The 25,148-nt window shown below is 31.1% G+C and overlaps 1 protein-coding gene across 1 annotated transcript in view; it reads left to right on the forward strand.

The window, feature by feature from the left end:
- The first annotated feature begins 20,722 nt into the window (after nt 1-20,722).
- Nucleotides 20,723-25,148, forward strand: part of LOC127710203 (voltage-dependent T-type calcium channel subunit alpha-1H-like) — a 99,128-nt gene continuing 94,702 nt past the window's right edge. The window contains exon 1 of the mRNA XM_052215961.1: nt 20,723-20,961. Within this exon, the coding sequence (XP_052071921.1) occupies nt 20,735-20,961 (227 nt within the window). The 5' untranslated portion in view covers nt 20,723-20,734. The remainder of the gene's footprint in view (nt 20,962-25,148) is intronic.

Genomic DNA, 25,148 nt, shown 5'->3' on the forward strand with positions numbered 1-25,148 from the left:
CAACTCAGTAATTATGATTTATGATTTTCATTTTTTCTTCCAATGGTATATATTGTAAGTTACCTCTTAAGTATGAGTCACTGGAGAAATAGAGAGAAAACAGACATAAAGAGGTTGCTTTCATTGCTGATCTTCATCTGACTGTGACTTTGAGATGAAAAACAGCAATAAAAGCGCTATTCCTTTGCTTTTTGTGTGTTTTTGCTCACAGTGCACATACTGACTGTGTGTCATGGATGGATATCCCATATCTTTTGTTTTTCTATGATAGCTCCAATGAAACCTTCGTTGGTTGAAGCCATATTAGTTAATATGTGTATCACCAGAACTTACATTTAGGTTATCTCTAGGCTTTCACTTAAGAATTCTAATGTCAGTGGAAAAGATCAGACGAGAAATAGGGAGAAGACTGATATGAAGATGTCCCTTAACACAATATCTCAAATAGAACTTTTGGTTAGTTGAAGCCATATTAATTATGTGTATCAGCGCAAACCACTTGTTTGTTGATAACCATTGCAATCAAGTTAGCAAATTTAATTTTGCTCAAATTTTACAATGAACATGTTTGCATACAATCAGTTTTGGCCTGTAACATAAAACATCCATTGTGAAACTGAAAATTTATGTAAAATCTTTTGGCCTACTTCAGTTGTGGGAATATTTGAAATGGATGTTTTGTATAGTACATTAAATTCTGTATTTTAGATTATCTGGCTGAAATATTCAATAAAAAATTTTAGTCTTCGACTTCCCAATTTAAAAGAGCAATTTATTCATTTTTAAAGGGACTAAAATCTTTTAATCTAAGGGAGCTGCCATTTGATTTTTATGGGGGGCTAGGATGAAAAATTTTGTCCTGCATTTTTTTTTAGTTGTAATCTCTGTCTTGCCTTTTTATTTTTCACTCTATTCGGTCCTGCATTTTTTTTTTCTAGTTTGTCCTGACTTTTTTTTACATAAATTGTCATCCTGCCTTTTTTTTTTGCAAAGTGTCTCATCCTGCCTTTTTGTTTTACTCAAAACTCCTGTCCTGCCTATTTTTTTCAAATTTCATTCTAGCCCCCCCCCCTAAAAATCAAATGGTAGCTCCCTAAAGAAGTATTACATTACCATTATCCTGCTTTATGGAGGCTGTGGAAACCAATTTTGAGATGAATGTTCTAAGACTCATATAGTTATGGCTTTTTCATTCTTTAGATAATCTATCTTATGTGCTACTTCATTTGTTTTTTTTCTGTCAGCCAGTTTTTTTATAAAAATTTTATGATGTCCACCCAAATATTTTGCTCTATTTATACATAATTTCTTGTCAAGTTATTTATGATATAAAATCTTAATGGCTCATTGGTTGTCTAAATGTTTCATAATGTACTCCATGCAGTTCTCTTAATATTTTCATGTGCTTGTAGTGATTTTATGTAATGATTTAAAGCACCATCTCCTTTTGTTTTCATTATACATTGAAACTTTTTGTTTCATTTTGTTCATCTTTATGAAATTTTAAACAGTTATGCATAGGACTGCTTTGCAAATAATGTGTGACCCAGTAACATACTTTCCTGAGGCAAATTCTGAAAAAAAAAGCTTTTAATCAACAACGATGTTGACAAACACTGATGAAAATTTTTCAAATCTGACATGAATGACTGCTGTTACTGCTTTTGAGCCAGCTGATCAATGTCACTCCAACTCTTGGCAAGTTAACTGGATCCCTGTCAGAACATTGTATATGAATGACTGAGAGGTTTTGCCAGAACATAACATAATGTCTTCCTGTTAATTAAAGTAATTACAACGGTTTCCACGTCAGAACAATATCCATGGAATGTTATATTTCATTTACCATGCATCTGTCTGATATGGCTTAATTAAGTTGACAAATAATTCATTTGAATTGCTTCCTGCGGTTCTTTGGCAAAGTGCTAGCAGAGATGTGTATATACTCTGTACCATTTCTATTTAATTTAGTTCTTTCACTTCTTTTACATGAGATTAAATCCTTGTACATGTATAATCTGAAACATTTGGCCACAATTTTATGACTGAAACTTGTCTTCAAATGTTTTGTCCTTCAGGGAATTTTGAATGGATGGATGATCCTTAAGTTGTCTAATGACTTTGTTCATGGCTTGTCCAAATGCAATTTTTAAATAAACATGTGGTGATGGTATTTGTCTAATGTTCCTTACAGTCTTAGTTGACCTCTGGATGTTTATTTGCTTTTTTTGTATTGTTTAGTTCTTGTCTAATTGACATACTAGTACATTTATATTCTTGTGTATTATCTCCGTTTTTTGCAATGATCTGATATAAACTCTTTTGCCTCAAGAGTTTAAATAGCTATAAATGCTGCAAAATATTTGCCCTGTAAGGCAGTTTGAATAATTAGATAATTCCATATCATAAATTGAATAAAATTAGTGGTTTGAAGCTGGTAGCCTTGAAACTTGGTGCATTTTATCTTTGTCATTCAAGTTTTTTATTGGTACATTTCCTCTTCAAGCCTTGAATTCTGTACGTATCTGTATCAGCATGATTCAATCCATACGACATGACTTTTATTGGTACAATCAAGGATATGATTCCCTACCAATTATCCTTTGGGAGAAAACTATTGTTATCGGTTGATTTTATGGGTCTCCTTGAGGAGTAGAGTGAGTTTGCTGTAAAATCGCAGTTTTCTGTTTTAACATTTTTTTATGCAAAACTCCAATAAATTTCGATTTATGCTTTCAAAACTAGATTTATCAAAGGAGTCTGTACTCTTTAAACAACATCCCTTTAAAATCCTTGCCCCTGCAGAAAAATATTGAATAAAATATACTATCAAATCAAAAAGCCCCATATATAAGCCAAAGAGGAAATGACTTTACTTTTATACTTCCGTTCATAATCATGGAATCCCTATAATTCAGCTGGTATCTGGTGAAATCCGGTCACAAATAATAAAGCTATAGATTTTACTGTCATTATAATGATGCCTATTACACTTTCCTTTGAAAATGTGATATGTTTTTCATTCATGAACAGCAATGGTGTTTTTTTGTGCAAATTGAACACTAAATATTGGAACCCAAGGATGTACTGTATAATTTATATCCAAGACGGAGGTTATTAACCTGTCTGATCTCTATGGGAATGTTAATGTCACTTCAACAAAGGTTCTAATAAAACTGTTATTCATTCTGTCCAAGGAAATATGTCATGTGCAGAGTTTTATGGAAATATAGAAGAGAAGCGTAAGTTACTAAAGGAATATTCAGTCGAAAATGAACTGACAACAAGATGGCAAAAAATGAAAAATTATCAAAAGACAAACAACACAGCCTAGTTATAATTTGACTGTATTTCCAAAAGAACATTGGAAAATATAATGAAATGTTAAGCTTTAAATTGTGTTCTATTGAGGCATTGTATATATGTTTTTCAATACAATTGGTAAGATGTCTGGATTCCAGTACCTGGGGAAATGAGATGTTTTAAAAGTCTAGATGAACTGTATATGAAAACATTTGTCAGTCTTATAAAAATAAGAAGATGTAGCATGATTCCCTATGAGACAACTATCTATCGTAGTACAAATGATAATCTTGTGAGCAACTATATTTCACTGTACGACCTTTAACAATGAGCAAAACAGACATTCCATATAGTAAGCTATTTAAGTCACCCTGACATGACAAACATTGAAACAATTTAAACAAGAAAACTAATGCCTGATAAATGACAAAATAATTAACAAAACCAAATATGACAGACAGCAACAAACAAAATTATTCCGTTTGATTAGTATATATTCAGGAGTTTTTACTGAAGGCTTGTCAAGGTATTGACGTTTTCAAAAATTTATTAATAAGCAGACATTTGGGAATTTTGTATTGACTGCATGTTGGTGGCCCTGAATGAAACAAAAGGAAAGAACTGTAATAGCTATCAGGTTGTAATTTTGAGAACTTTACATCAATTTGGTATGATATGATTTAACCAATATGTAGATACAATACTGGTAACAGGAAATGGAAGGAATTATGGGGGAAATGTAATTATTGTAAGTGTTTTGTTGCAGTCTGATTGTCTGTTTCTGGTTCTGTTTATACAGCCAGGTGTACTTCATTGTTCATGATGTTTAGGTTTGGTAGCATTTATCAGTTCTTTCAAAGATAACAATGCTAAGTTTATACTCTTCCTGTAGGGAATTACTATTACACTGAAATTAAAACAAACTATTTACTCAAGGATAACCGGAATTGTTTTCATTTTAGAATTAGAAACTTTTTATAACTGTTTATTAACAGCAATGATTTTTGTATTTAGACTTTGTAAACAAACTGTTGAAATATATTTGAAAAGTTGCCAGTTTCAGATCTGTGTCAAAAGGCCACACCAGTTTGAGTGTCTATACTGCATCAACTGTGAACAGATCTTTCTTCAAGGAAATATTGTAAATACAATATGTGATTATTTTGCAATGTGCAAAATTTTTAAGAAATGCAATAGAAATGATTGATGCAAGCATGTACATATAGAACAGGCTTCATATTTAAGAAACTTTTAAAAGACTTTCAGACATTTACATTAAAAATTTCTATGTAGTCTTAAGTTTCAAGTGCCTAAGGTGTCATATCTCACATCACAGACAAGATGTGCATGTGCATATTCCCATGCGTGTACTGTCACAGAATAGAAGTTCCTTCATAATATAAGTTTCAAAAGGAAAAAGTATTCTGGAATATTAATTCCACTGGAATAAATATTACAGTATATGTTCCTAACGGAATAAATAATATAGAATATTTGTTCCAAAGTTTCTGGTGGAACATCTGTTAGGCAGAACAAATATACGTTGACAGTACATTTATAGCTGACCATGCGGTATGGGTTTTGCTCATTGTTGAAGGCCATATGGTGACCTTTAGTTTCTAACTTCTACATCATTTGGTCACTGGTTGAGAGTTGTCTCATTAGCAATCATACCACATCTTCTTTTTATTCAAGAATAATAGATGTTGCGTTATAATGTCAATAAGACAGCAACCAAACTCAAATAACCTTAAAACATTTAGATGCCAAAGTTTGATCTTCAACAACAGACAAGTGATGACATCAGTCAAACTCCTACTCCTGTGAGTCAAGACAAGTTGTGAATTTCATATATATTTATGATTCATATTCAGTTAATTTTGACAGTTATATTGATATCATAATTCTTTTAAAGCAAATATATGAGAGAATTAATTCAGAAATAATGTTCAGGATGGGAGGTGTATACATCTAGCTTTACATTTACACTGTATTTATTTTTACTAAAATTTCTGCATGTAATGATGGCACCACTCTGACGTATTGATATTTATTTTATTATTTTTTGCATGACAATGTTATATAATTTCAAAAATTGAATCTGACTATCTATGTGCTGCACACCCTCACAAAAGCACGTAGAAACAGTTCTTTTACAAAACAGTTTGAAAACAAACAGGCAAGAATTAGCAGATGGAAGATTTAAGAATGTTCTCATATTGACATTTTAACGTGGTTCAATGCTGTTATCTTAGTGTGCATAATATGGGTTGTCTGGCACCTTCTCTCATACTTTGAAAATCTACTCTCTTGAAAACCAGATGCAATGAAACGTTTTATTATTGCGTCAAACTATTGTTTTGTAGAAAGGTCTGGAAAGTGATAACACTGTCTCTGGGTATTTAACAGAGTTTTCACCTGGTATTGTGAGATTGATAAGGATAAACTCTTTGGATAAGTAAAAACCAATGAAGATTTGGTATGAGTGCCAATGAGACAACTCTCCATCCAAGTCACAATGTGTAAAAAGCAAACAATTATAGGTCAAAGTACGGCCTTCAACACAAAGCCTTGGCTCACACTGAACAGCAAGCTATAAAGGGCCCAAAAATGACTAGTGTAAAACAATTCAAGCAGGAATTTAACCAACGGTCTAATCTATATAAAACATGAGAAACGAGAAACACTTATGAACCACATCAACAAACTACAATCACTGAACAGGCTCCTGACTTAGGACAGGTGCATACAAATGCAGCGGGTTTAAACGTTTTAACAGGCGCCAACCTTCACCCTAACCTGAAACAGTAGTGTAACATTACAACATAAAAAAACACACTATAAAATATCAATTGAAATGGCTTTCTTATACAGTTGTTATAAATAGATATAAGAAGATGTGGTATGAGTGCCAATGAGACAACTCTCCATCCAAGTCAAAATTTATAAAAGTAAACCATTATAGGTCAAAGTACGGTCTTCAACACGGAGCCTTGGCTCACACCGAACAGTAAGCTATATAGGGCCCCAAAAATTACTAGTGTAGAATCATTCAAACTGGAAAACCAACAGTCTAATCTATATAAAAAACGAGAAACGAGAAACACTTATGAACCACATCAACAAACAACTACTGAACATCAGATTCCTGACTTAGGACAGGTGCAAACAATTGCAGAGCATACTTATACAGTTGTTATAAAACATACTTATACAGTTGTTATAAAGCATACTTATACAGTTGTTATAAAGCATATTTATACAGTTGTTATAAAGCATATTTATACAGTTGTTATAAAGCATATTTGTACAGTTGTTATAAAGCATACTTATACATTGTTGGCCTTCAGTTGTTGTCTACTCTATGGTCGGGTTGTTGTCTCTTTGACACATTCCCCATTTCCATTCTCAATTGTATTATACAGTTGTTATTAAGCATACTTATACAGTTGTTATAAAGCATACTTATACAGTTGTCTCAATGGCAATCATAGCACGTCTTCTTATTTTTAAATTGTAATAAAATGCTTCGCTGAGTGCAGCCTGAAACAACCGCAGTGGTCGAACTCTGAACAGTTAGGGCAAATTTGGACACAATATTCAAGCTTGATAATATCTGAATTTGGATTGTGATCAAATATTTGCCATAATATAGGTTTCTGACACAAAATAAATGTGGTCAAAGATTTTACAAATCCATGCACAATACTGTGCTAAATCAAATGTGTTTTCAGTTGACAACGATGCATACCATGAAAACATCATAGCATTATATGAACCCATACTAAATTTTGCAGTCTTATATAAATTGCTATTCAAAAGATAATGGAAAATTAAGCACATATTTTAAATTTAAATTTGCTTTCAAAATTTCCAATGGTCTTTGAAACCATAAAAGCCCATTTAAATACATCATAAAAGTATAAAAAATAGAAAATTACATCATAGTCAAGGCTAAAATTAGAAAACCTTGAATAGCAAAATTTAATAGTACTGTGGATTCATTTTTTTTTGTGGGTACCAATTTTTGTGGATTACGGAAAACTTGCGTTTTCGTGGATAATAAATTTCGTGGTTTTGGCAAAGTCTACATACATTAATTTACACAATTTGTAATTCGTTGAACATTTAAATTCGTGGTTCCCTTGTTCCCAGGAAATCAATGAAAATTGGTATCCAACGAATATTAATGAATCCACAGTAATATCTAAAAATAAAATTCCTTTGTCAACATTTAATATAACTTAAAAAAATAAATGTACAGCTAATCACCTCAAGAGATTAAAACATTTCTTTATAACAAAACCATTGTAAGGGAGGTAACTCTAATGCAAAAAATAAACCAAACCCAGTTAAATACATCATTAAAGTATTAAATAGAAAATGACTTCATAGTCATGGCTAAAAATAGAATACCTTGATCAGCAAAATTTAATAGTAATATCTAAAAATAAATTCCTTTATCAAACCAAATCCATTTAAGTACATCATAAAAGTATTAAATAGAAAATGACATCATAGTCATGGCTAAAAGAAAACCTTGATCAGCAAAATTTAATAGTAATATCTAAAAATAAATTCCTTCATCAGCATTTAATATAAGTTCTAAAAATAAATTGACAGCTAATCACCTCAAAAGAATACAACATTTCTTTATAACAAAACCATTGAGAACTTAGAATTGGTTATAGGATTTGAATTTATACTCAATTTTTTGCTTTTGTGCAAAACACTATGCTATTGAGAATTGCCCCCTCCCAAAAATTAAAAAAATTACCCCCCCTTTTTTTTTTGATTTTGTGCAATACACAATGCTGTTGCATATTGATCCCCCTCCAATTTAAAAAATTAAAAAATTCCTTTATACATAATTTAAAACATTGTTTGTGTTTGGATTACCTCCCTTTCACTGCTTTTAAATTGTCTTAATTGTACATTAACCAGGAAACCCTTGTTTTTCCCCCTTTTTTGCCCCTAATTAAATTCCTAATCGGTTTGAGCCATAACCCCCTAAAGCCAATCCTAACCATCCCTTTGTGGTATAGAAACTTGTGCATAATTTCAGAGAGATCCATACACTTAAACACAAGTTATTGTCTGGAAACTAAATAGATGCTTATTTGGGCCTCTTTTTGGCCCCTAATTTCTAAACTGTTAAGACCATAACCCCCAAAATCAATCCCAACCTTCCTTTTGTGGTTATAAACCTTGTGTTTAAATTTCATAGATTTCTATTTACTTACACTAAAGTTATTGTCCGGAAACCATGTGTCTTCGGACGTCATGACAACAACATGATACCAATATACAGCCGCAAAAATTTTTTGCCGTCGTATAATAAGATTGAATTTAGTCTGGAGTTCTATTGGAGAATTGAGATAATTAGTTTTCTTTCATATTTCTGTTAACAAGATTTATGTAGGCTAAATTCAGAAGTTACCATACCAACTTAACTAATGTGATTTTTTAAGCCTAAAAGCAACAAAATTTGAATTGTCTCCCTTAGGTATTGCGGTTGCTAGGGTAGTAATCCAGATCATTTATGCCACTATAAATATCACAGCTTTTAACTTTGAGAAATTTCATTGTTGTGTGGGTTTTGTTCCCTTTAAATCTAAGTTTACTAACATAATAATTATAGTGGCTAATCATGGGCTCCACAGTTCCAGTATATTGAACCTGGATCTCTTCCTACTTTAATAGTTCATAACCCTATCAGTGTAGTCTGTAATCCTAATGTTGGAGCCTGGACCTCACATAGCCCTATCAGAAGAGCCTGGAGGCCCAATGAATTTCTCATTTTATTGCCATTGTTTAGGATGTTGTTGACCAATCAAAACATTTTTTTTTAAATATTACCAAGAATGCATTAGGTTCTTAACATTGAGTCCTCTTAAAAAAATATTGATTTAGAAGGTCTGGTTTTAAACACATGTTCATGGCATGTGACATTGCCTCTGACACCTCATAATGAGCTGTCTCAAGACATATTTCTAGCTATAAATTGTCTCTTACAACATAATGGCCTTGCTTCCTTTGTTGTTGGATAAATACGGAATATGTTTTCTTTGCAGTGGTTATAATTTTCCTGTATTCAGTAAACATAATATGTTATTTAGATGCAAGAGATAAGAATGAGCCATCATTGATGACAAATGTATGGACTTAGTTCAGGACAAACTGCTCCTGAGTCTATATAGGGAATTTATGTCATGGACATTTATTTCTGTCATTTTCTGTTGATTCATGGGTTTTTCGTAGTTTCTGTTTTAGTTAGTCATTTTTTAATTGATGTTTATCGCTATAATTTTATTATTAAACATTGATTACGGAGAACTATGAGTATGAAATTAATAAATGAATGCAGATTTGAAAAATCAATTTTTAGTGGTCTTTGGCAGCATGTTAAATGTATCCAACTGTTTAAGAAATTCGGTGAAAGTTCAGATTTTATATAGTACAATTTGAAGAAAATGTGCAATCGATATTAAATTTTGCCTGTATTATCAAGAGAATATACCTGAACAGATTGATATGACCTTTATTTCATGATTAAGTGATCACATGACCTATATTTCATGATTAAGTGATCACATGACCTATATTTCATGATTAAGTGATCACATGACCTATATTTCATGACTAAGTGATCACAGTTTAACTTTTAGATTTAGTTGAAGATAAGGTATTTTAGTGTAAATTCAGTGTGATATTATCATAAGAATGTATCCATGTGTGTTTAAAGATGTGAACTACACAAAAAATTTGATGTTATATTTAATTTATCATCAACTTTTATAGCCCTTTCTTTCTATTATGTTCATTAGTAAATCACAGTGTCCTCTGAACTCCGATATTATCATATATTGGTTCGCATCATCAAATTATAATGAGTAAAGCATATATTCTGAGTGAGCAATCTTCTATCTGAGACTTTGCTTATTGTCTTGATAAAAAATCTCTTTTACATAATTCAAATGAAATGAAAGTAACCTTGCCTTTGAAAGCATTTTAGTGCAAAATCACAATTTTTTTCAATATTTAAAGTGTTTAAATTTTGTGTTTCTATTCGATGAATAATTTATCTCCCAATATCCAGTAATAGTTCAAACTTTATGATGAAAGTTACGATCACAAAGTTACTTTCATTTCATTTGAATTATGTAAAAGAGACTTTTTAACAATACAATAAGCAAAGTCTCAGTGTTACTAAATATTGTAGGTAAGGGGTGTTGCCAGTAATCGAAAAGATGTTTTTAATTCAAAGATAGTCATAACAAATACCATTCTCAAAGGACAAGATGCTCTTAAACATACAATTTTAAAATTCTGCTCAATCATTAAATCAAGTTTAGTTAATAGAAGTCTAAGTGTTGCCTTTGGTTTATACAGTTGAGTATTATCAAACTGGAATCCAGTTTATGATAATTAAATACAAATCAATACCAGTTCAGATAATAATCCTGCTACAATAAGAAAGATTACTGGTAGAAAAATTTTCTGTTAGGAATTTATTAATATTGTTCAACGGGGGTCTCATTGGGGGGGTTCTGAACCCCGGATCCCGCTTACTGTTTTGTCAGATTCCCGTATCCCGCTTACACTATGTACGTAAGCAATTCTCAATTTTTTGTAATTTCCCGTGTCCCGCTAGACTTCATTTCACGTTTTCACGGCACAATAATTTGACTTTCATGTGTCACGCTTACAAAAAATCGGCAATCCGGGGTCACGCTTAGACCCCAATGAGACCCACTTCAACCTAATAGCAGGAATTTGTAGTAGGAAAATGAAAAATCAAACTGTAAAACTTAAAATTTTTCTAGTATGCCTAGATTCCATGATCATAATCTAGGCGGATTCCTACTATAATCAAGTAGGAATCCTACTACATATTTCGTACCGGTAGTAATTCATTTGTTTAAGAAGTCTTTACATTGGTTTATATAACATAAATGAATGGAATTATTGGCAGACCAATGAAAGTTATATCCACAAGCATAACCTATTAATAGTTTACTAGTTTTATCTTTTTGGCTTTGTCTTGTACTGATAGAGCTATGGTTACTATTTCTCTTCATTCTCTTCACTTGAAATGATTTTTTATGGGGTCTCCGTCGAAGTTGTCGAGTGTACCTTCATGAATATCCATATTTACTGAAATCTCTTTAGGTCTTCAATAAGGTCTAAGTTCAAGGTCAAATATGAGGGTAAGTGAAGGAATGTTTACCAAGAGTGTGCTGATAAAAATATAGTGTTTAAGAACCAATGAGTAGTGTGTAACAATATCTTGTGATTTTCAACAGGCCATAATGCTCATTGTCGTTCCTCATTATTGGACTTGTAACATCTTGAAATGGTTGTAGTTGAAATAATTCTTCAGTTTAAATACAATAGGTTCACTTCATCAGTAAATATGGTTATATACCAGCGTGTTTCTATTTGAAGTTTCTGATATGAGACGACTTCACTTTAATCAAAATTGATCTACCTCAAAAACGTAGTACAACTAACCACATGCATTTAAATTACATCAGAGCATGCTAGCTTTTAATGTGTTTTCATTTCTTATGGTAGCTTTAGAATAGAATGACATTAGTTAAAAATCGATACTTATAGAAAATCTTGATGAAGCGTGTTGTAGTCCTGCAAATTAATGGTTAAACATGCTGCGACTTCTTTAAGGATCATTTCACTTTATCTGATGTATCGTAAAATTCAATTTTTTACCGAATTTGAATTAAGACAGCTTTAAATTTCCTTTGATTAGCCAATCAAAATGAAGATTTTTTTTTTGTAAAAACGTCAATTGTTAATTTTTTGTAGCATTTGTTTTAAAAAAAAGTTTTAACCGCTTCTAGATGGATTGAATCTTGGTAGTTAAACATATTCATAGCTGAAACCTTGGAATAAAACCTGAATATCTAAAGATAAAAAGATGTGTATTTGAAATTGTGTTAGTTTTTGAAAACTGAAGAAATGTTACGTCAAGTATTGAACAAAGGCAATTAAAACCACAGAGTTATAAAGAAAACAATATTGACGTCATCGCATATTTGATTATGTAGGATAATTATCAAAGTAATGAGGAAAGTTCTATATTTATCAAAATGATATTGCTGTCTGTTGGATTAAGGTCTCTTTACAAGCACAGAACAATATATCCTCATACATTATTACAGATTCTAACGAACAATGGTAATTAGGCAGTAATTATAAGGTTAAGAACGTTTAAGGATTATTTATAGGTTAGAAGTTCATATATCAAAATTATGTCTAGTATGTCATGACAGGTCAGTAGTTCAAAAGAAGGATCCCAAATGTATATTTTCACTGTACATAGGCACTCTTTTATATTTAATATTTAATTACATGTGCATTGGCATTGTTTTCTTTTCTTTTGACCTCAAGTTTTGTATGTTTCTAGTTTTGTCATTTTTCTAGTATTTTTATATAAGTTAAGGCTGTTATTATGTTCCTGTACTAGTTTCATCACTACTATAGAGATTTATGGTGTAAGTAAGGTTCCTCCTGTAGAAGTTCATTAAAAAAATGATATTTCACACTCAGTTTATTTCATTTATCCTCCTCTCATGGGTTTTCGTGCTATTAAGAATGTATTGTGACGTCACAATTTCCATTGAAAAAGCATGCATAGTACGAATTCATATGACGTACAAAAACATATGATCTGACCATATATCATTTATAAACCTATGACAAGTCAACTTTGACTGAGTAAAATTAATTGATTGTAGCTTTAGAATAAGAGTTTCTCTTTCACCATGTCACAAACTCATAAATGTCACTTTTCTTAAGGAGACATATTTACATTGCTGTTTAAATTTTTTCTGGTCCATTTTAGAATTAGCATACTTATGATAGACCATTGATATTACATGCATATACAGTTGCTCTACTCATTTGACTTTTGAAAGTTTTACATTGTTTTAAATTGTTGAGCTCTCTGATTAGTTGTTTTTATCAAAGTGTTTTTAAAGAAGTAGTTCTACTAGGATATTGATATTTGGTAATTAGTATCACTGCCTTTAAATTTCCAGCATACTATGAGATTCCTCTCCTTCAGACACGCTTTAATAAAGATTTTTGAAAGTTAACCATTTTTTCAAACATCCAACTTTCTTATAGGTGTATTTATGAAAAGTGCATTTTGTAAATGCAAAACATCATTGCTATTTGATATTTACTTGTCATTATCATCCATCGATCTTAATAACAAGACTTAGTATATTATGATCTACCACTCTATGACATCTTTTATCTCATTTTCAAGAACGATATCAGGCTCTTATTTTGCTCCAATAGGCTTGAAGAGATTATATTGTTCAATGTTAGATATTCTTACCAGGTGTGTTTTGAAAAGATTAAGAAAGTTACATGTACAAATTAAAAAAAAACAACATCAAGTAAAGTTGTTGTCAATCAAATTGATATATTTCATAAGGCAAAACATATTTCTATGTAAACAGTTTAATGTATTCCTGCTTGCTGATGTTGGTTTTGATGATGATTAGTGTTTACCGTCCAGTGGCAAATGTTTCATGTATATCGGGAAGAGATCGATTGAGAAGCGAATATGAACCATTGCTTTACCAAAATTCTTAGCCCAAACTTCTAGATAGTTCCCTATGCCTAAATGATTTAAGCTTTGGTCAAAATAAGTTACTGTACTGTACTCTTAATTCCTAATTCTCAGGAGGGCCCTATAAACATCAAATCCTAGATCCGCAACTTGACATCTATTACTGGGTACACAAAAAAGACATGGTTATCATACTTTCTTCATTGTGTGGGTTTTTCCTTTTGTCTGAATGTGCACTAAATATTTGCCACTGGACAGTATTCAAGCAATAATCAATCAATCAATCAATGAATTCTTCAATGATTTGCAATCGCCCTAATCTAAATAAAACAAATGAAATTGTCTTAAGACAGGGCAATTTGTAAATGGATTCATCAGGGATTATCTGAAATCTGCATAGATAGGAACAGAAACTAGATTTAATGTTAACAACACTGTCAATTGTGATCCCCCGGCTTGCAGCTATAAATCTCTTGATATAAGGATGGTAATCCTGATGTAAATTGATAATCTCCTTATTAGATGTGGGTTGTAGAACAATGTATGTCTGCTGAGATAGGATAAAATAATTAGATATTAGCACTAGATCCAGTATAAAATGATTATATATTGGGACTAAATTTGTTCACCTTTTTCATAATTACGAAATCTCCTTATACCACGTTTAAGTCTGTCACATATATGATAACATAAAGTTCCTGGAATGACCATCAATCAACAGGTAATGGATCAATACTGAGAGCTTGAAGCTAAATTCGTGTAAATTGTCGAAATAGTGACAATTTTTTATAGTTGGACAAAAAATGTAGTGACATCTATTAGCAGAGTAACCCATGGCTTTAGACATGTCCATAAACATAGATGTGCTTGCATAGCATCAGTCAAAAAAAGATACAGTTTGAAAATATATATGACATTAATGCTTGATTTTGTATGATTTCTATTATGGCCCAAACATTGGCTAGGCCTAATCCATACCAGCTCTACGAGTGTGCTGTGTGTGGTTAAAATTAGTTTATTGCATGATAATTTAGATTATTAACTAAAATCATGTAAGAACAAGTGATTTAGTTATGTCATGCAAAATTGTGCATGACTGTTGCCATTAGTCGAGAAATTGATTACATCCGTCTGCTCAATTCGATTGTCATTTACTCAGTAATATGACATCCGTCTGCTCAATTCGATTGTCATTTACTCAGTAATATGCAGTCATTTCTTCATGCTTTAATGGATAGATTTTGTAAAAGTTAACTTTATTTCATTGCTGTACCTTTTCAGAAAAGGTCGTATAGGTTATGAGGTAGTAACATGAATATTTTATTCCTGTGACGGTTTCCCTTTGTCTGCCATGGCAAATTACCAGGGTTTCAGGTGTCACAAAATGGAAGTTTCTTTATAATATAAGTTCAAAATGGAAGAAATATTCTGTAATATTTTTTCCTCTGGAACAAATATTGCAGATTTGGTCCTTACGGAATAAAGGTTATAGAATATGTGTTCCAAGAGGAACAGATATTATGGCATTGCTTATAACAAAGTTTCCAGAGGAACTTATATTAGGTGGAACAAATATACGTTAACAAGATATCCAGTAAAGCTTTTTAGAAATTCTTTTTGAAGTAATATGCAATATTTCAACCTTCTAGATGACTTGGCACAATCCAGTGTGTGGAGGTTACCACGACAATACAAAGGCTGTTGTAGTGAAATAATATTCAGGATATTAAAAGAATTTATGAGATATTTTTTTGGGCTAATAATAATATAATTCTTTTAATTTGCCTTCCATGTGCGTTAGTGTGTCAAAAGATTTATGGAATTAATTTTATGCATTTTAAGATAGTTAGCTAAGTGTATAGTACAATAGAATTAAATTCATATCAATAAAATGCTAACACTTTTTTTTTCAAACTTTATATTAATTAAGGAAGTGCGATATTTATATGGCACTGACCGAGTTTTGAAATTAAAATTTCTAAATTAATTATTGTAGATTGTACCCATGTTGCCTCCTGTATGCATAATATTATGCAATTGAAACTTAATTGGAAAACAGTCTGGCATTCAAGTTATTGGAATTAAAATAATAATGAATGCAAATTTTATGATGAATTAATATGACTGTGTAATTTTCGATCATATCGCTTTATGAAGTTGCACCATTTATTCATATAACAAAAAAAAAGGTTTCATTTGATGCAGTCTTATCTTGCTTATGCAGAAGGGTTGTTTAGACACTCTGTCTGATTGATTTAAACTACAAAGACAACAGAGAATAGAAAAACAACACTGTCAACTGTAGGCGATGATCAAAGTCACTTTTAGGACCTTTTTGGGGGTGTTTTTACATTACAATCAAAATATTATATCACGATTCCATGAACAAAACACAAATCCATATGTTTTGAATAGTCTTTATGAAAATGAATGAATATAAACAAAAGTTGATGTGGGATGAATGTCAATTAGACAGCAACCTAACCACACAAAATTTTTTGTAATAAATTTTATAGGATGTCCAGTAAGTACTTCTTCAAGGTAAATGTTATTATTTTACTGTAAAAATTAGATGGACTATTATTTTACTCATTAGATTAGAATCACACATTATAAATTTGGTGCATCTAGAGCACTGCTTTGGATCATCAGGAAACACAAAACAGAAAACGGATTTATGTAAGTTCTTCTTGTTCGTGAATCCCTGTATTTCTATCGTATAATTGTAATTTGTGCACTTTTGAAAATAAAATATTGTTTAAAACACTAAAACAGAAAACTTGAAAGCCAAGAATGTATTAATACTTGAAACTTAGCAATATGACCTAAGCAGATTGGTGCAAAATATTCAGTTTAATTTTGGTATCTATTAATTAAATTATGTATTTGTATATTTGGTTTCCCAATTTATGGATCTAAGTGTTCCTCATGTAACTTCCAGAATAGTGTTCAAAAACAGCAATGGCTGTAATTTAAGTTATGCTTTGAGTTATAGAAACATAGAATTGTATATTCACCACATGTGGCAGTACTTAATTGTGGGTGGTTACTGTGAAAAACTTATAGTTTGGCAAGGATCAATTTGAAGCTCAAATCAATTGAAAAGTAATAAAATATTATAAAAATATCTCTGTAGAAGTAAAAATGGTATAACTTCAGCTGCGCTGCACCTGTCCATTATGTAATATGCACCGGAGTTTGTAAGGTGCATCAATGCTTCACATCGGAAGTTCACTGCACGTCTGCTGTAATGAGCACCCTTAGTTTATTTTAGGGTTTATGCTCTACTTATACAGATAAAGGATCAGTCTTGTATGGACTAATTAAAACTGTCCAACAATTGTGATAGTTGATATTGGAAGGAGAGGAAAAAATGTGCATATCAAAAAGTCTTGTTAATCAAGGTTTGTCCTTAAATTTTAATTGGCCTTTAAAGGACTGAATAACATTTTTGCACCCCCACCTCCAACTTTGTAAACTATTCTGCTGCTACCCAATGAGTATATAATCTACAAAACTTTGTGTCCATAAGATAGCTTTAAAGTTAATATTGCTTCTCTGAGACTAATATAAAACATGCGTTATTATAGTAGTCTCAGCTTTTCTGCTGTTATATTTTCAAAGAAATCAACAATTAAGGTTTTAAACTTGACATAGCTATACAACAAGTTGGATCTAACAAATCTTTATTATGCACTATTAATGAGAACATTTGCTGTCATCAACACAAGCAGTGTTAAAGAAAAATATGAAAGTAAAAAGCACCAACACTAATGCTATCAATTTCACCACCTGCCACTCAAAGAATTTTAATTGATTTCGCTGCAGTGAAAATTTGACTTGGTGGTTTGGTAATCAGTTTTATTGAAAGTTCATTACTGTTGATTTTAAATGATATTAAATTAATTACTGTCAGAACCACGTAGAAGATTGAGGCAAGCCACAACAGTCTTTGTTGTATCAAAGGTCAAACTTAATTCAATTATAACAGAGAAATGCATGCCATTGTAAAGCAATGAAATATTACATAATCTGCACTGTATACCGGTTCTATTGAAGACTCTACAGGACCAGAAAATTAACTAGTGTTGATTCCAGAAATTAAATTGTAATAAACATTATTTGAAGTTATGCTAATAACAATAGTTTAAGCCACCTAATAGTAATCTTATAAACATTTTTAGTAAAGTTAAACACACCCAATGACCCTCTTCTAAATTAAATAAAAATTGATATTTTGTAGCAAAAATCTTATTTGTTTTGACCATGATTGCACGGTTTACAAAACATGTAAATTGGGTTATAAGAGAGGGAGATGGTGTCCTATAGACACATATTTTATCTTGTTAATATCGTGAGTACTGGTAGTGTATACAGATAGGATTGTTTCAGTCATAAAATGCAGCTATGTGTTTCATAATATGCAGCTAGTATGTGTTTCATAATATGCAGCTATGTGTTTCATAAAATGCAGCTATGTGTTTCAGAAAATGCAGCTAAGTGTTTCATAAAATGCAGTTATGTGTTTGATAAAATGCAGCTATGTTTTTCATAAACTGCTGCTATGTGTTTCACAAAATGCATCTATGTGTTTGTCTATGTCAGGCAAAACTGGTTTATATTGAAAACTTATTTTAAATATAATTTAAAGACTTTTTTCTATCTATACTATATTCACAAACAGGATGTATAGCAGTTTGCATAAATAAATTCATTGCTTTTTAAAAACAAAATGTGAGTCTTCTTACCCATTGGTATTAAAACATCTGATTTATTTACTATCTGACTTGGCAAATTCTTGTGAAATGTCATGACAGCTTTGCAAATCAACTCAGTAGTGGATCATTTGAGATGCAGTTAAGAAAAAATGTATGCAGATAAATTGCTCTGACATTATTATCTATCAAAAACTCAAGGTTTAAAAAAAAAACCAGCAGTTTATATAGTAATTCATATTTTCTACCAGTTTTATGAACGATATATGAGCTTAAAACATTACCCTATTGACAACCTTGCATTGATCATATTTTGCGAATCAAGCTGGGAAAATAATTGAAAATAATATTTATTCACAAAAATTCACCTACTACCTATCAACTTACTGAAATATAATTATCCTCAAAGGAGAGATGAAAGGCGCTACACCTTATTTCATCATAAATAAAATTTCGTTAGATATTTATTTTTTTCTGTCAGCTGAAAAAACTAGCACGAAGAAGCGCATCATTAATAGTTATAATTCCTGAAGAATCCATAATGATGAGTTTTCCTTATGTATTATTAGATAACATCGAGAGGATGTTATGTAAAAGAAGTATTTTATTGTTACAGTTATCTTGGGGAATTCTTTCTGAGTTAATTTTCAAGAAAAGATGGATGTTCTGATTTCCATTTTTTGGTGTGGATGATAATATTTATTGCACCAATCAGCATTTTATTAGTTGTTTTGAATTTATACTGATAACAATAATATATTGAATAGCCTGAAGAAGCCACAATTTTGTCTTTGTGAAATTTATGAAAAAGTAAGAATAAGAAGCTGAAATTTTGCAAAGCAAAATTGTTGAAGAAAATTTGTTTTACAAATTCTACAGTTTTGATGTATGACTGATCCTGAGTAATGAATATTTTTATATCTTAGGGTCTTTTATCTCAGGAATTTTTTTCTTTAATTAATAAGTAGTAAGTAAGATGATATTGAGTTAGTTTATCTCCCCTTATTGTGTGATTTACAGTGCATTCTATACATTGCCAAATACCAACATGAGAAATTAAAACGAATGTTGACTGTTGTTCATTCACATTACTAACTTCTGAATTAGATCTAATATGAAACGCTGCCTTATAATTATGATGGAAACTGTTCATATGTGAACCCAAGAAGTTGTTTATCAAGTTTTACTTAAGGTAGTGACATAATTACATTTATAAATCAGGTAAATTGGCTTTATGTAGGTCACTTTGCCTCAGACACACCAGAATTCTACCAGAATAACTTTGTTTTTAAGGTCTGACATGTTGGCTTGCTAAAATTTGAATTAAATTCACTACTTGCAACAAAATTGGTTATAAAATGAATTGTTCCTATTCTAAATATAGACTTTTACATTCCCATGGGAAAAGTCAAAGACTCTATTTTTTTCCTAGCTTGACAGAAATGACATTCTTGGCAAGTACAGATAGCAGCTCGACTCTTTAAGTTTGCCACTTTAAAAGTGTCACATAAACTTCCTTGTGGTAGCATGGTTCCACACACAACAAGCTTGAGATGGCAAGTAACGTAAAGCTGTATGTTTTTTTATTTAGTCAGGGTCTTCTATATGGACCCAGAGGAAATCTAGAAATCAAAGCTTTAGTTTTACTATATCTGTAATCAACTTTTATATATCAACTAAGTAACCTTTAATTGCCACTTTACAACAGGTAGGAATGCCACAAAGAGGCATGAGATATTGTAAACCAACTATGCAAGTTTAAAAATAACACAAGTGAAACTTTAGATCTTTCCTTATACATGTATAAATATATCAAGAAAATGAGAAGATCTGGAAAATAAATCCCAGTGAAGTTGGCTAGAAAGAACATAAGGCGAAATAAAGTATGCACAAAAGTGATTAAGTTGGTTCACAGAAATTAACCTTTCAAAAGTGGCAAGAACTTAGGTTTTAAATGCTTATTTTGAATAGTTATTTACTTGTTAACACTAGATACTTATTAAGTTGAATTATGATTTTGCAGGCAATGTTTATACTTTATGATTTATATTATGTGCATACATTTTAACAATATTTTCCTTAACTGTTCCCCACATGGTTTGAAAGAGTGAGTATGGCTGTGATTCTACTCAACTGTATCACCCTTGGGATGTACCAGCCTTGTGAAGACAAAGTCTGCTCAACCATACGATGTCATGTTCTGGCTAATTTTGACCATTTCATTTTTGCTTTCTTTGCTGTTGAAATGATTATCAAGATGATTGGCATGGGAATTTATGGAAAAACAACATATTTGGATGATTCTTGGAATAAACTGGATTGCTTCATAGTGATAGCTGGGTAAGTTGACATACAGTGCTTTTAGTACTTTTATATATTTTCCATATTACATTACTAGTTTATAGGTATCTTGCTTATAAAGGAAAATAAAACTGTCTTTGATAATTAAATTATTTTTTCTATGCAGTTTTAAAGGGGAGATAATTCACTTATTTTTCCGTTGCAAATTTCAAAGGATCTGTGGAAGATGATAATACTCTTTATTGTTGATTAGATGGTTTTTATGCAATATCCTGTTTCAGAATCTAAAGAATTGTGGGTAATTTAATTGGTTGTACACCAAAATAAAATACTGTTACAAATGTACACCATTGGTTAGATATCAGTTTGTTTAGTATATCGTTAACCAATCACAACATTTTGGTGTACACTTTTGGAAATACTTCTCAAAATGTATTATATTTTGAAAAGTTAAATTGTTACTTGAAATTCAAGTATGTTTGATTCTGAAAATTCTGAAAATTCTGAAAATTTTCAGAAAGATTCTATGATATTGGATGCATAAAGTATATGAACAATAGTCTTTTGTATTTTTTTCATTGCTGCCTTTTTTCTCTTTAGTTGGTAATATGCAGTATATATAAATATATGCTGCAAGAGGGAAATATGAAATGGATGATGGTGGGTAATGAACTTATAACTGTGAATCTTGAGAGCTCACAATTGATGATAAAATCAAATGTACATTACCAAAAACAACTCAAATAATTAACTTTCCATTAAGCAAAATGTCATATAAACATACACTTTCAAGTTATGGAAATTAATTGAATTGGTTTAGATAACGCATATTACATTGACGCATATTACATTGACGGAAACCATATTATACACTGTACACTTATGGCATAAAACATTAATAATTTATTGATTCAAAGAGAAGAAAAAATCTGAAGATCATCATGAATGTCTGCATTTACTTCATTAAGGCTGTTTTGTCATATCGCCTTTCTCTATTTTTGCTGCTTCTTTGCGGTATTGATATCCCAAAAAACGATTCTTTATGTTCAGTAATTAGTGTAATTTTCTGAATGAAATATTGGACCATAAAGATGTAATTTGTGATGAAAGAGTCGATTTGTCATGCAGTTTTGTGTTTTGAATAGCATTGTCTCAGACTTAGGCAATTGATTTTGCTGCGATAATTTACCATGGTGCAAAAGCAGACACTTATTTTACAGCCATGATTGTTAGAGTTTATTGTTAAATGTGAACAGATTGGAAATACATTATGAATATATTCTCTACAGAGTCAGTATTGTCAAGTTCTTGAATTATTTCGTCTGGTAGATTACTTTACTTTAAGATGTTTGGTGTAAGAAACCTTTCTTTTTATTATTGACTTTTGTCAGTTAAAGCAGGAAAACGTTATTAAGTACCTCACCTCAGTGAAAATAGGGTGACAGTTTATTGGTTTATAAATTCTCTTTGAACAGTGTCAATGACATCTTTGTTATCCAAGGGTTACAAAGCCAAGCAATTATTAGTCAATGATAAATGTTAGGGATGGTGTTGGAAGACATGTTTTGTTTCACTAAAATGTATGATTTCAAAAACAAACATAACAAACAAATGCTTATAATTGGTTCCCTTGGCATCCCTAACCTAAACCACAAAGTTACCTTACTCCCCTAAGGATAAACAATTTAGCATATTTTAAATTGCATCCTCACCCTGAATCAGTTATGAAATATTTGCCACTGGACATTTAGTAAACACATCAATTATTTGCATTTCCCATGGAATGCTACAATTAAATCATAAATCATAATATGCTTTATATTTGTTGCTTTTATATTTCACCAAAAAATAAGGAATTTGGTAATAATGCTTGACAATGAGACAACTATTTGCCATAAGTCCAAAGGGCATGGATGTAAACAAATGCCTGCCTTCAACAATAAGGAAAATCCATTCTGTACAGTAACCCTAACCCTATAGAAAAAAGAACTGTCATGTATGGGCATTCCAGTTGCATGTAACCATCACTAGGTTTTTGTGCTGACTTAATTTTTTATGCAAACTTGAAGACCCATGGGTGGCCTTCGGCTGTTGTCTGCTCTATGGTCGGGTTGTTGTCTCTTTGGCACATTCCCCATTTCCATTCTCAATTTTATTGAAAAAAGCACCGTAGAGGTTTAGATTCATTTTACTGTAAGATTTTTTTTAAAAGGTGTTTTTATTCTGTTACATCTAGTTTTACTTTCTTTTTTTTTACATATCAGTATTTCCTTTTACCTTCGAATCCTTCATGATTTTGTTTTGACCCTTAACCTTTTTAAAAGGACACATTTCAAAAATAGACTGGATATCTTAAGCATAATACCATAGAAAAAAAACCAATATTAATTTTTCTTTTATCACTAACCCTTACCCTTGCCCTTCTGCTTTTAAAAAGAAAAGCTTTTGGGTATCACATATATTTTAGAATACTTACTTCAATTACTGTTAGAATATAGTTTAAAAAAAATCAAATTCATCTATTAAAATACAGTTTTAGCTCACTTTAAAATGATTAAAACTCAACAGGATCTCTCAACAGAATGGCATCTACATTTTTACAATTAATGGAATTGAAGTTGCAATAGATATAGAATGCACTTTAAAACATAGAGTTAAGTGGACAACGTAATCACCGTAATTTAACTTTTATTTGGCCGTTTAGTCTTTACAATACGTATTATTTCAAAGTCATGTAATTTCCTGTAACCATTCACAGAAATGAAGAAGTATGTGACTATCCATTAAGTAAGGATTCAATATCACCCAACCTTGAAATTTTTCTGATAGCTTTGTAAAATATGGAAGATGCATGTCTTGCAGAAAAAGTACTTTTAAAGGAATTCAAGCAGTTAATTTTTCCTGTTTCTTATTTATCATTCAAGTTTTAAGTGCTTCACAAGCCATTGATATATTTGGAATGTTGTGGAAAGCAATGATAGGTTAATGCTTGAAGCATCATGAAATAGGAGTTCCTTGATAATATTGGTTCCAAATGGGAGAAATATATTCTTGAATATTATTTCCACTAAAAACAAAAATTACAATATTTGTTCATAACAGAATAAAGGGTATAGAATATTTTTTGAAACAGGGACAGAAATTATTGCATTGTTTATAGCAAAGTTTCTTGGGAACATTTGTTAGGTGGAAGAAATATGCGTTGACATAAGCAGCAAAATCTGCTAAGGCCAAATTTAAAATATGGTAGTTGCATATTTGATGAATGTTCACAATATTTGTGATGATCATAAGCTATCTGAAGCAAAATTAATGTAAGCACTGTTAAAATTGAGATCAAATTAATGAACTCATTAATAAAGAGAGACAGAAATTGCCTACCTATGCATAATTGTTGGTATCTAACTGTAGTAGGTTCTGCCTAATGACCAGATGAAGGAAGATAATAATTTGGTTCAAATTCAGATCCGTTTGTAGGCCCAAACCTGCAATTTTCATTAAGCATCAGCTAAATTAGTGAAGAGTTAATGTAGTAAGCTTAATTTTTGTGTAGTTAACTCTTCAAGCTTGTCAGATTTTGGGAAAATTCTGTCAATTTGGAGGGGACTTATTTAAACCTGTTTTAAAAACAAACTAACAGCCAAAATTTTTACTATTAGTCCTTTTTTTTTAATCAGTGTGAAAACATGGTCAAATCCAACCTGTGACCTTGAGGGTTTGGTGAGTGACCTTACAACCTGACTGTTCTGATGTCTCATTTTAAAGGACCTGTGACCTTTAACACAGGTTTATTGTTAAACATAAACCTGTCAGATTTGCTTAAAAGTGACATGGTGACTTCAAACAATTTTTGAAATGACCTTGTGACCTAAGAGGGGTACCTTAATGGAGCCTCATCAGTGTTCTTGCAAATAGTCAATTCAAATTTGATTGTTACAAAAGCTACTAAAACATTTATAAAATGAAATTAAAAAAATGAAGAAAAAAATTGCTCAGTAAGTTTACTTATTTAGTGAGTGTCAAACCCTGCAGTTAGTATTGAGGTAAATCTGTTTCACTTGAGCAACTTTGATTTCAAACAGCTAGCTTTTCAAAAAGCTTCTGTAACAATGAATGTAAATAGAATAGCAAGAAAACTAGTTTTCAGATGAATCCTAATAGTAATGTTATCAATTAGAAACTCCAAATGAAATGGGTTGGGATTTCAAAAATTTAGTTTAATTCTG

This window comes from Mytilus californianus, unplaced genomic scaffold (genome assembly GCF_021869535.1).
Source record: "Mytilus californianus isolate M0D057914Y unplaced genomic scaffold, xbMytCali1.0.p SCAF_7, whole genome shotgun sequence".
Lineage (NCBI taxonomy): Eukaryota > Metazoa > Mollusca > Bivalvia > Mytilida > Mytilidae > Mytilus > Mytilus californianus.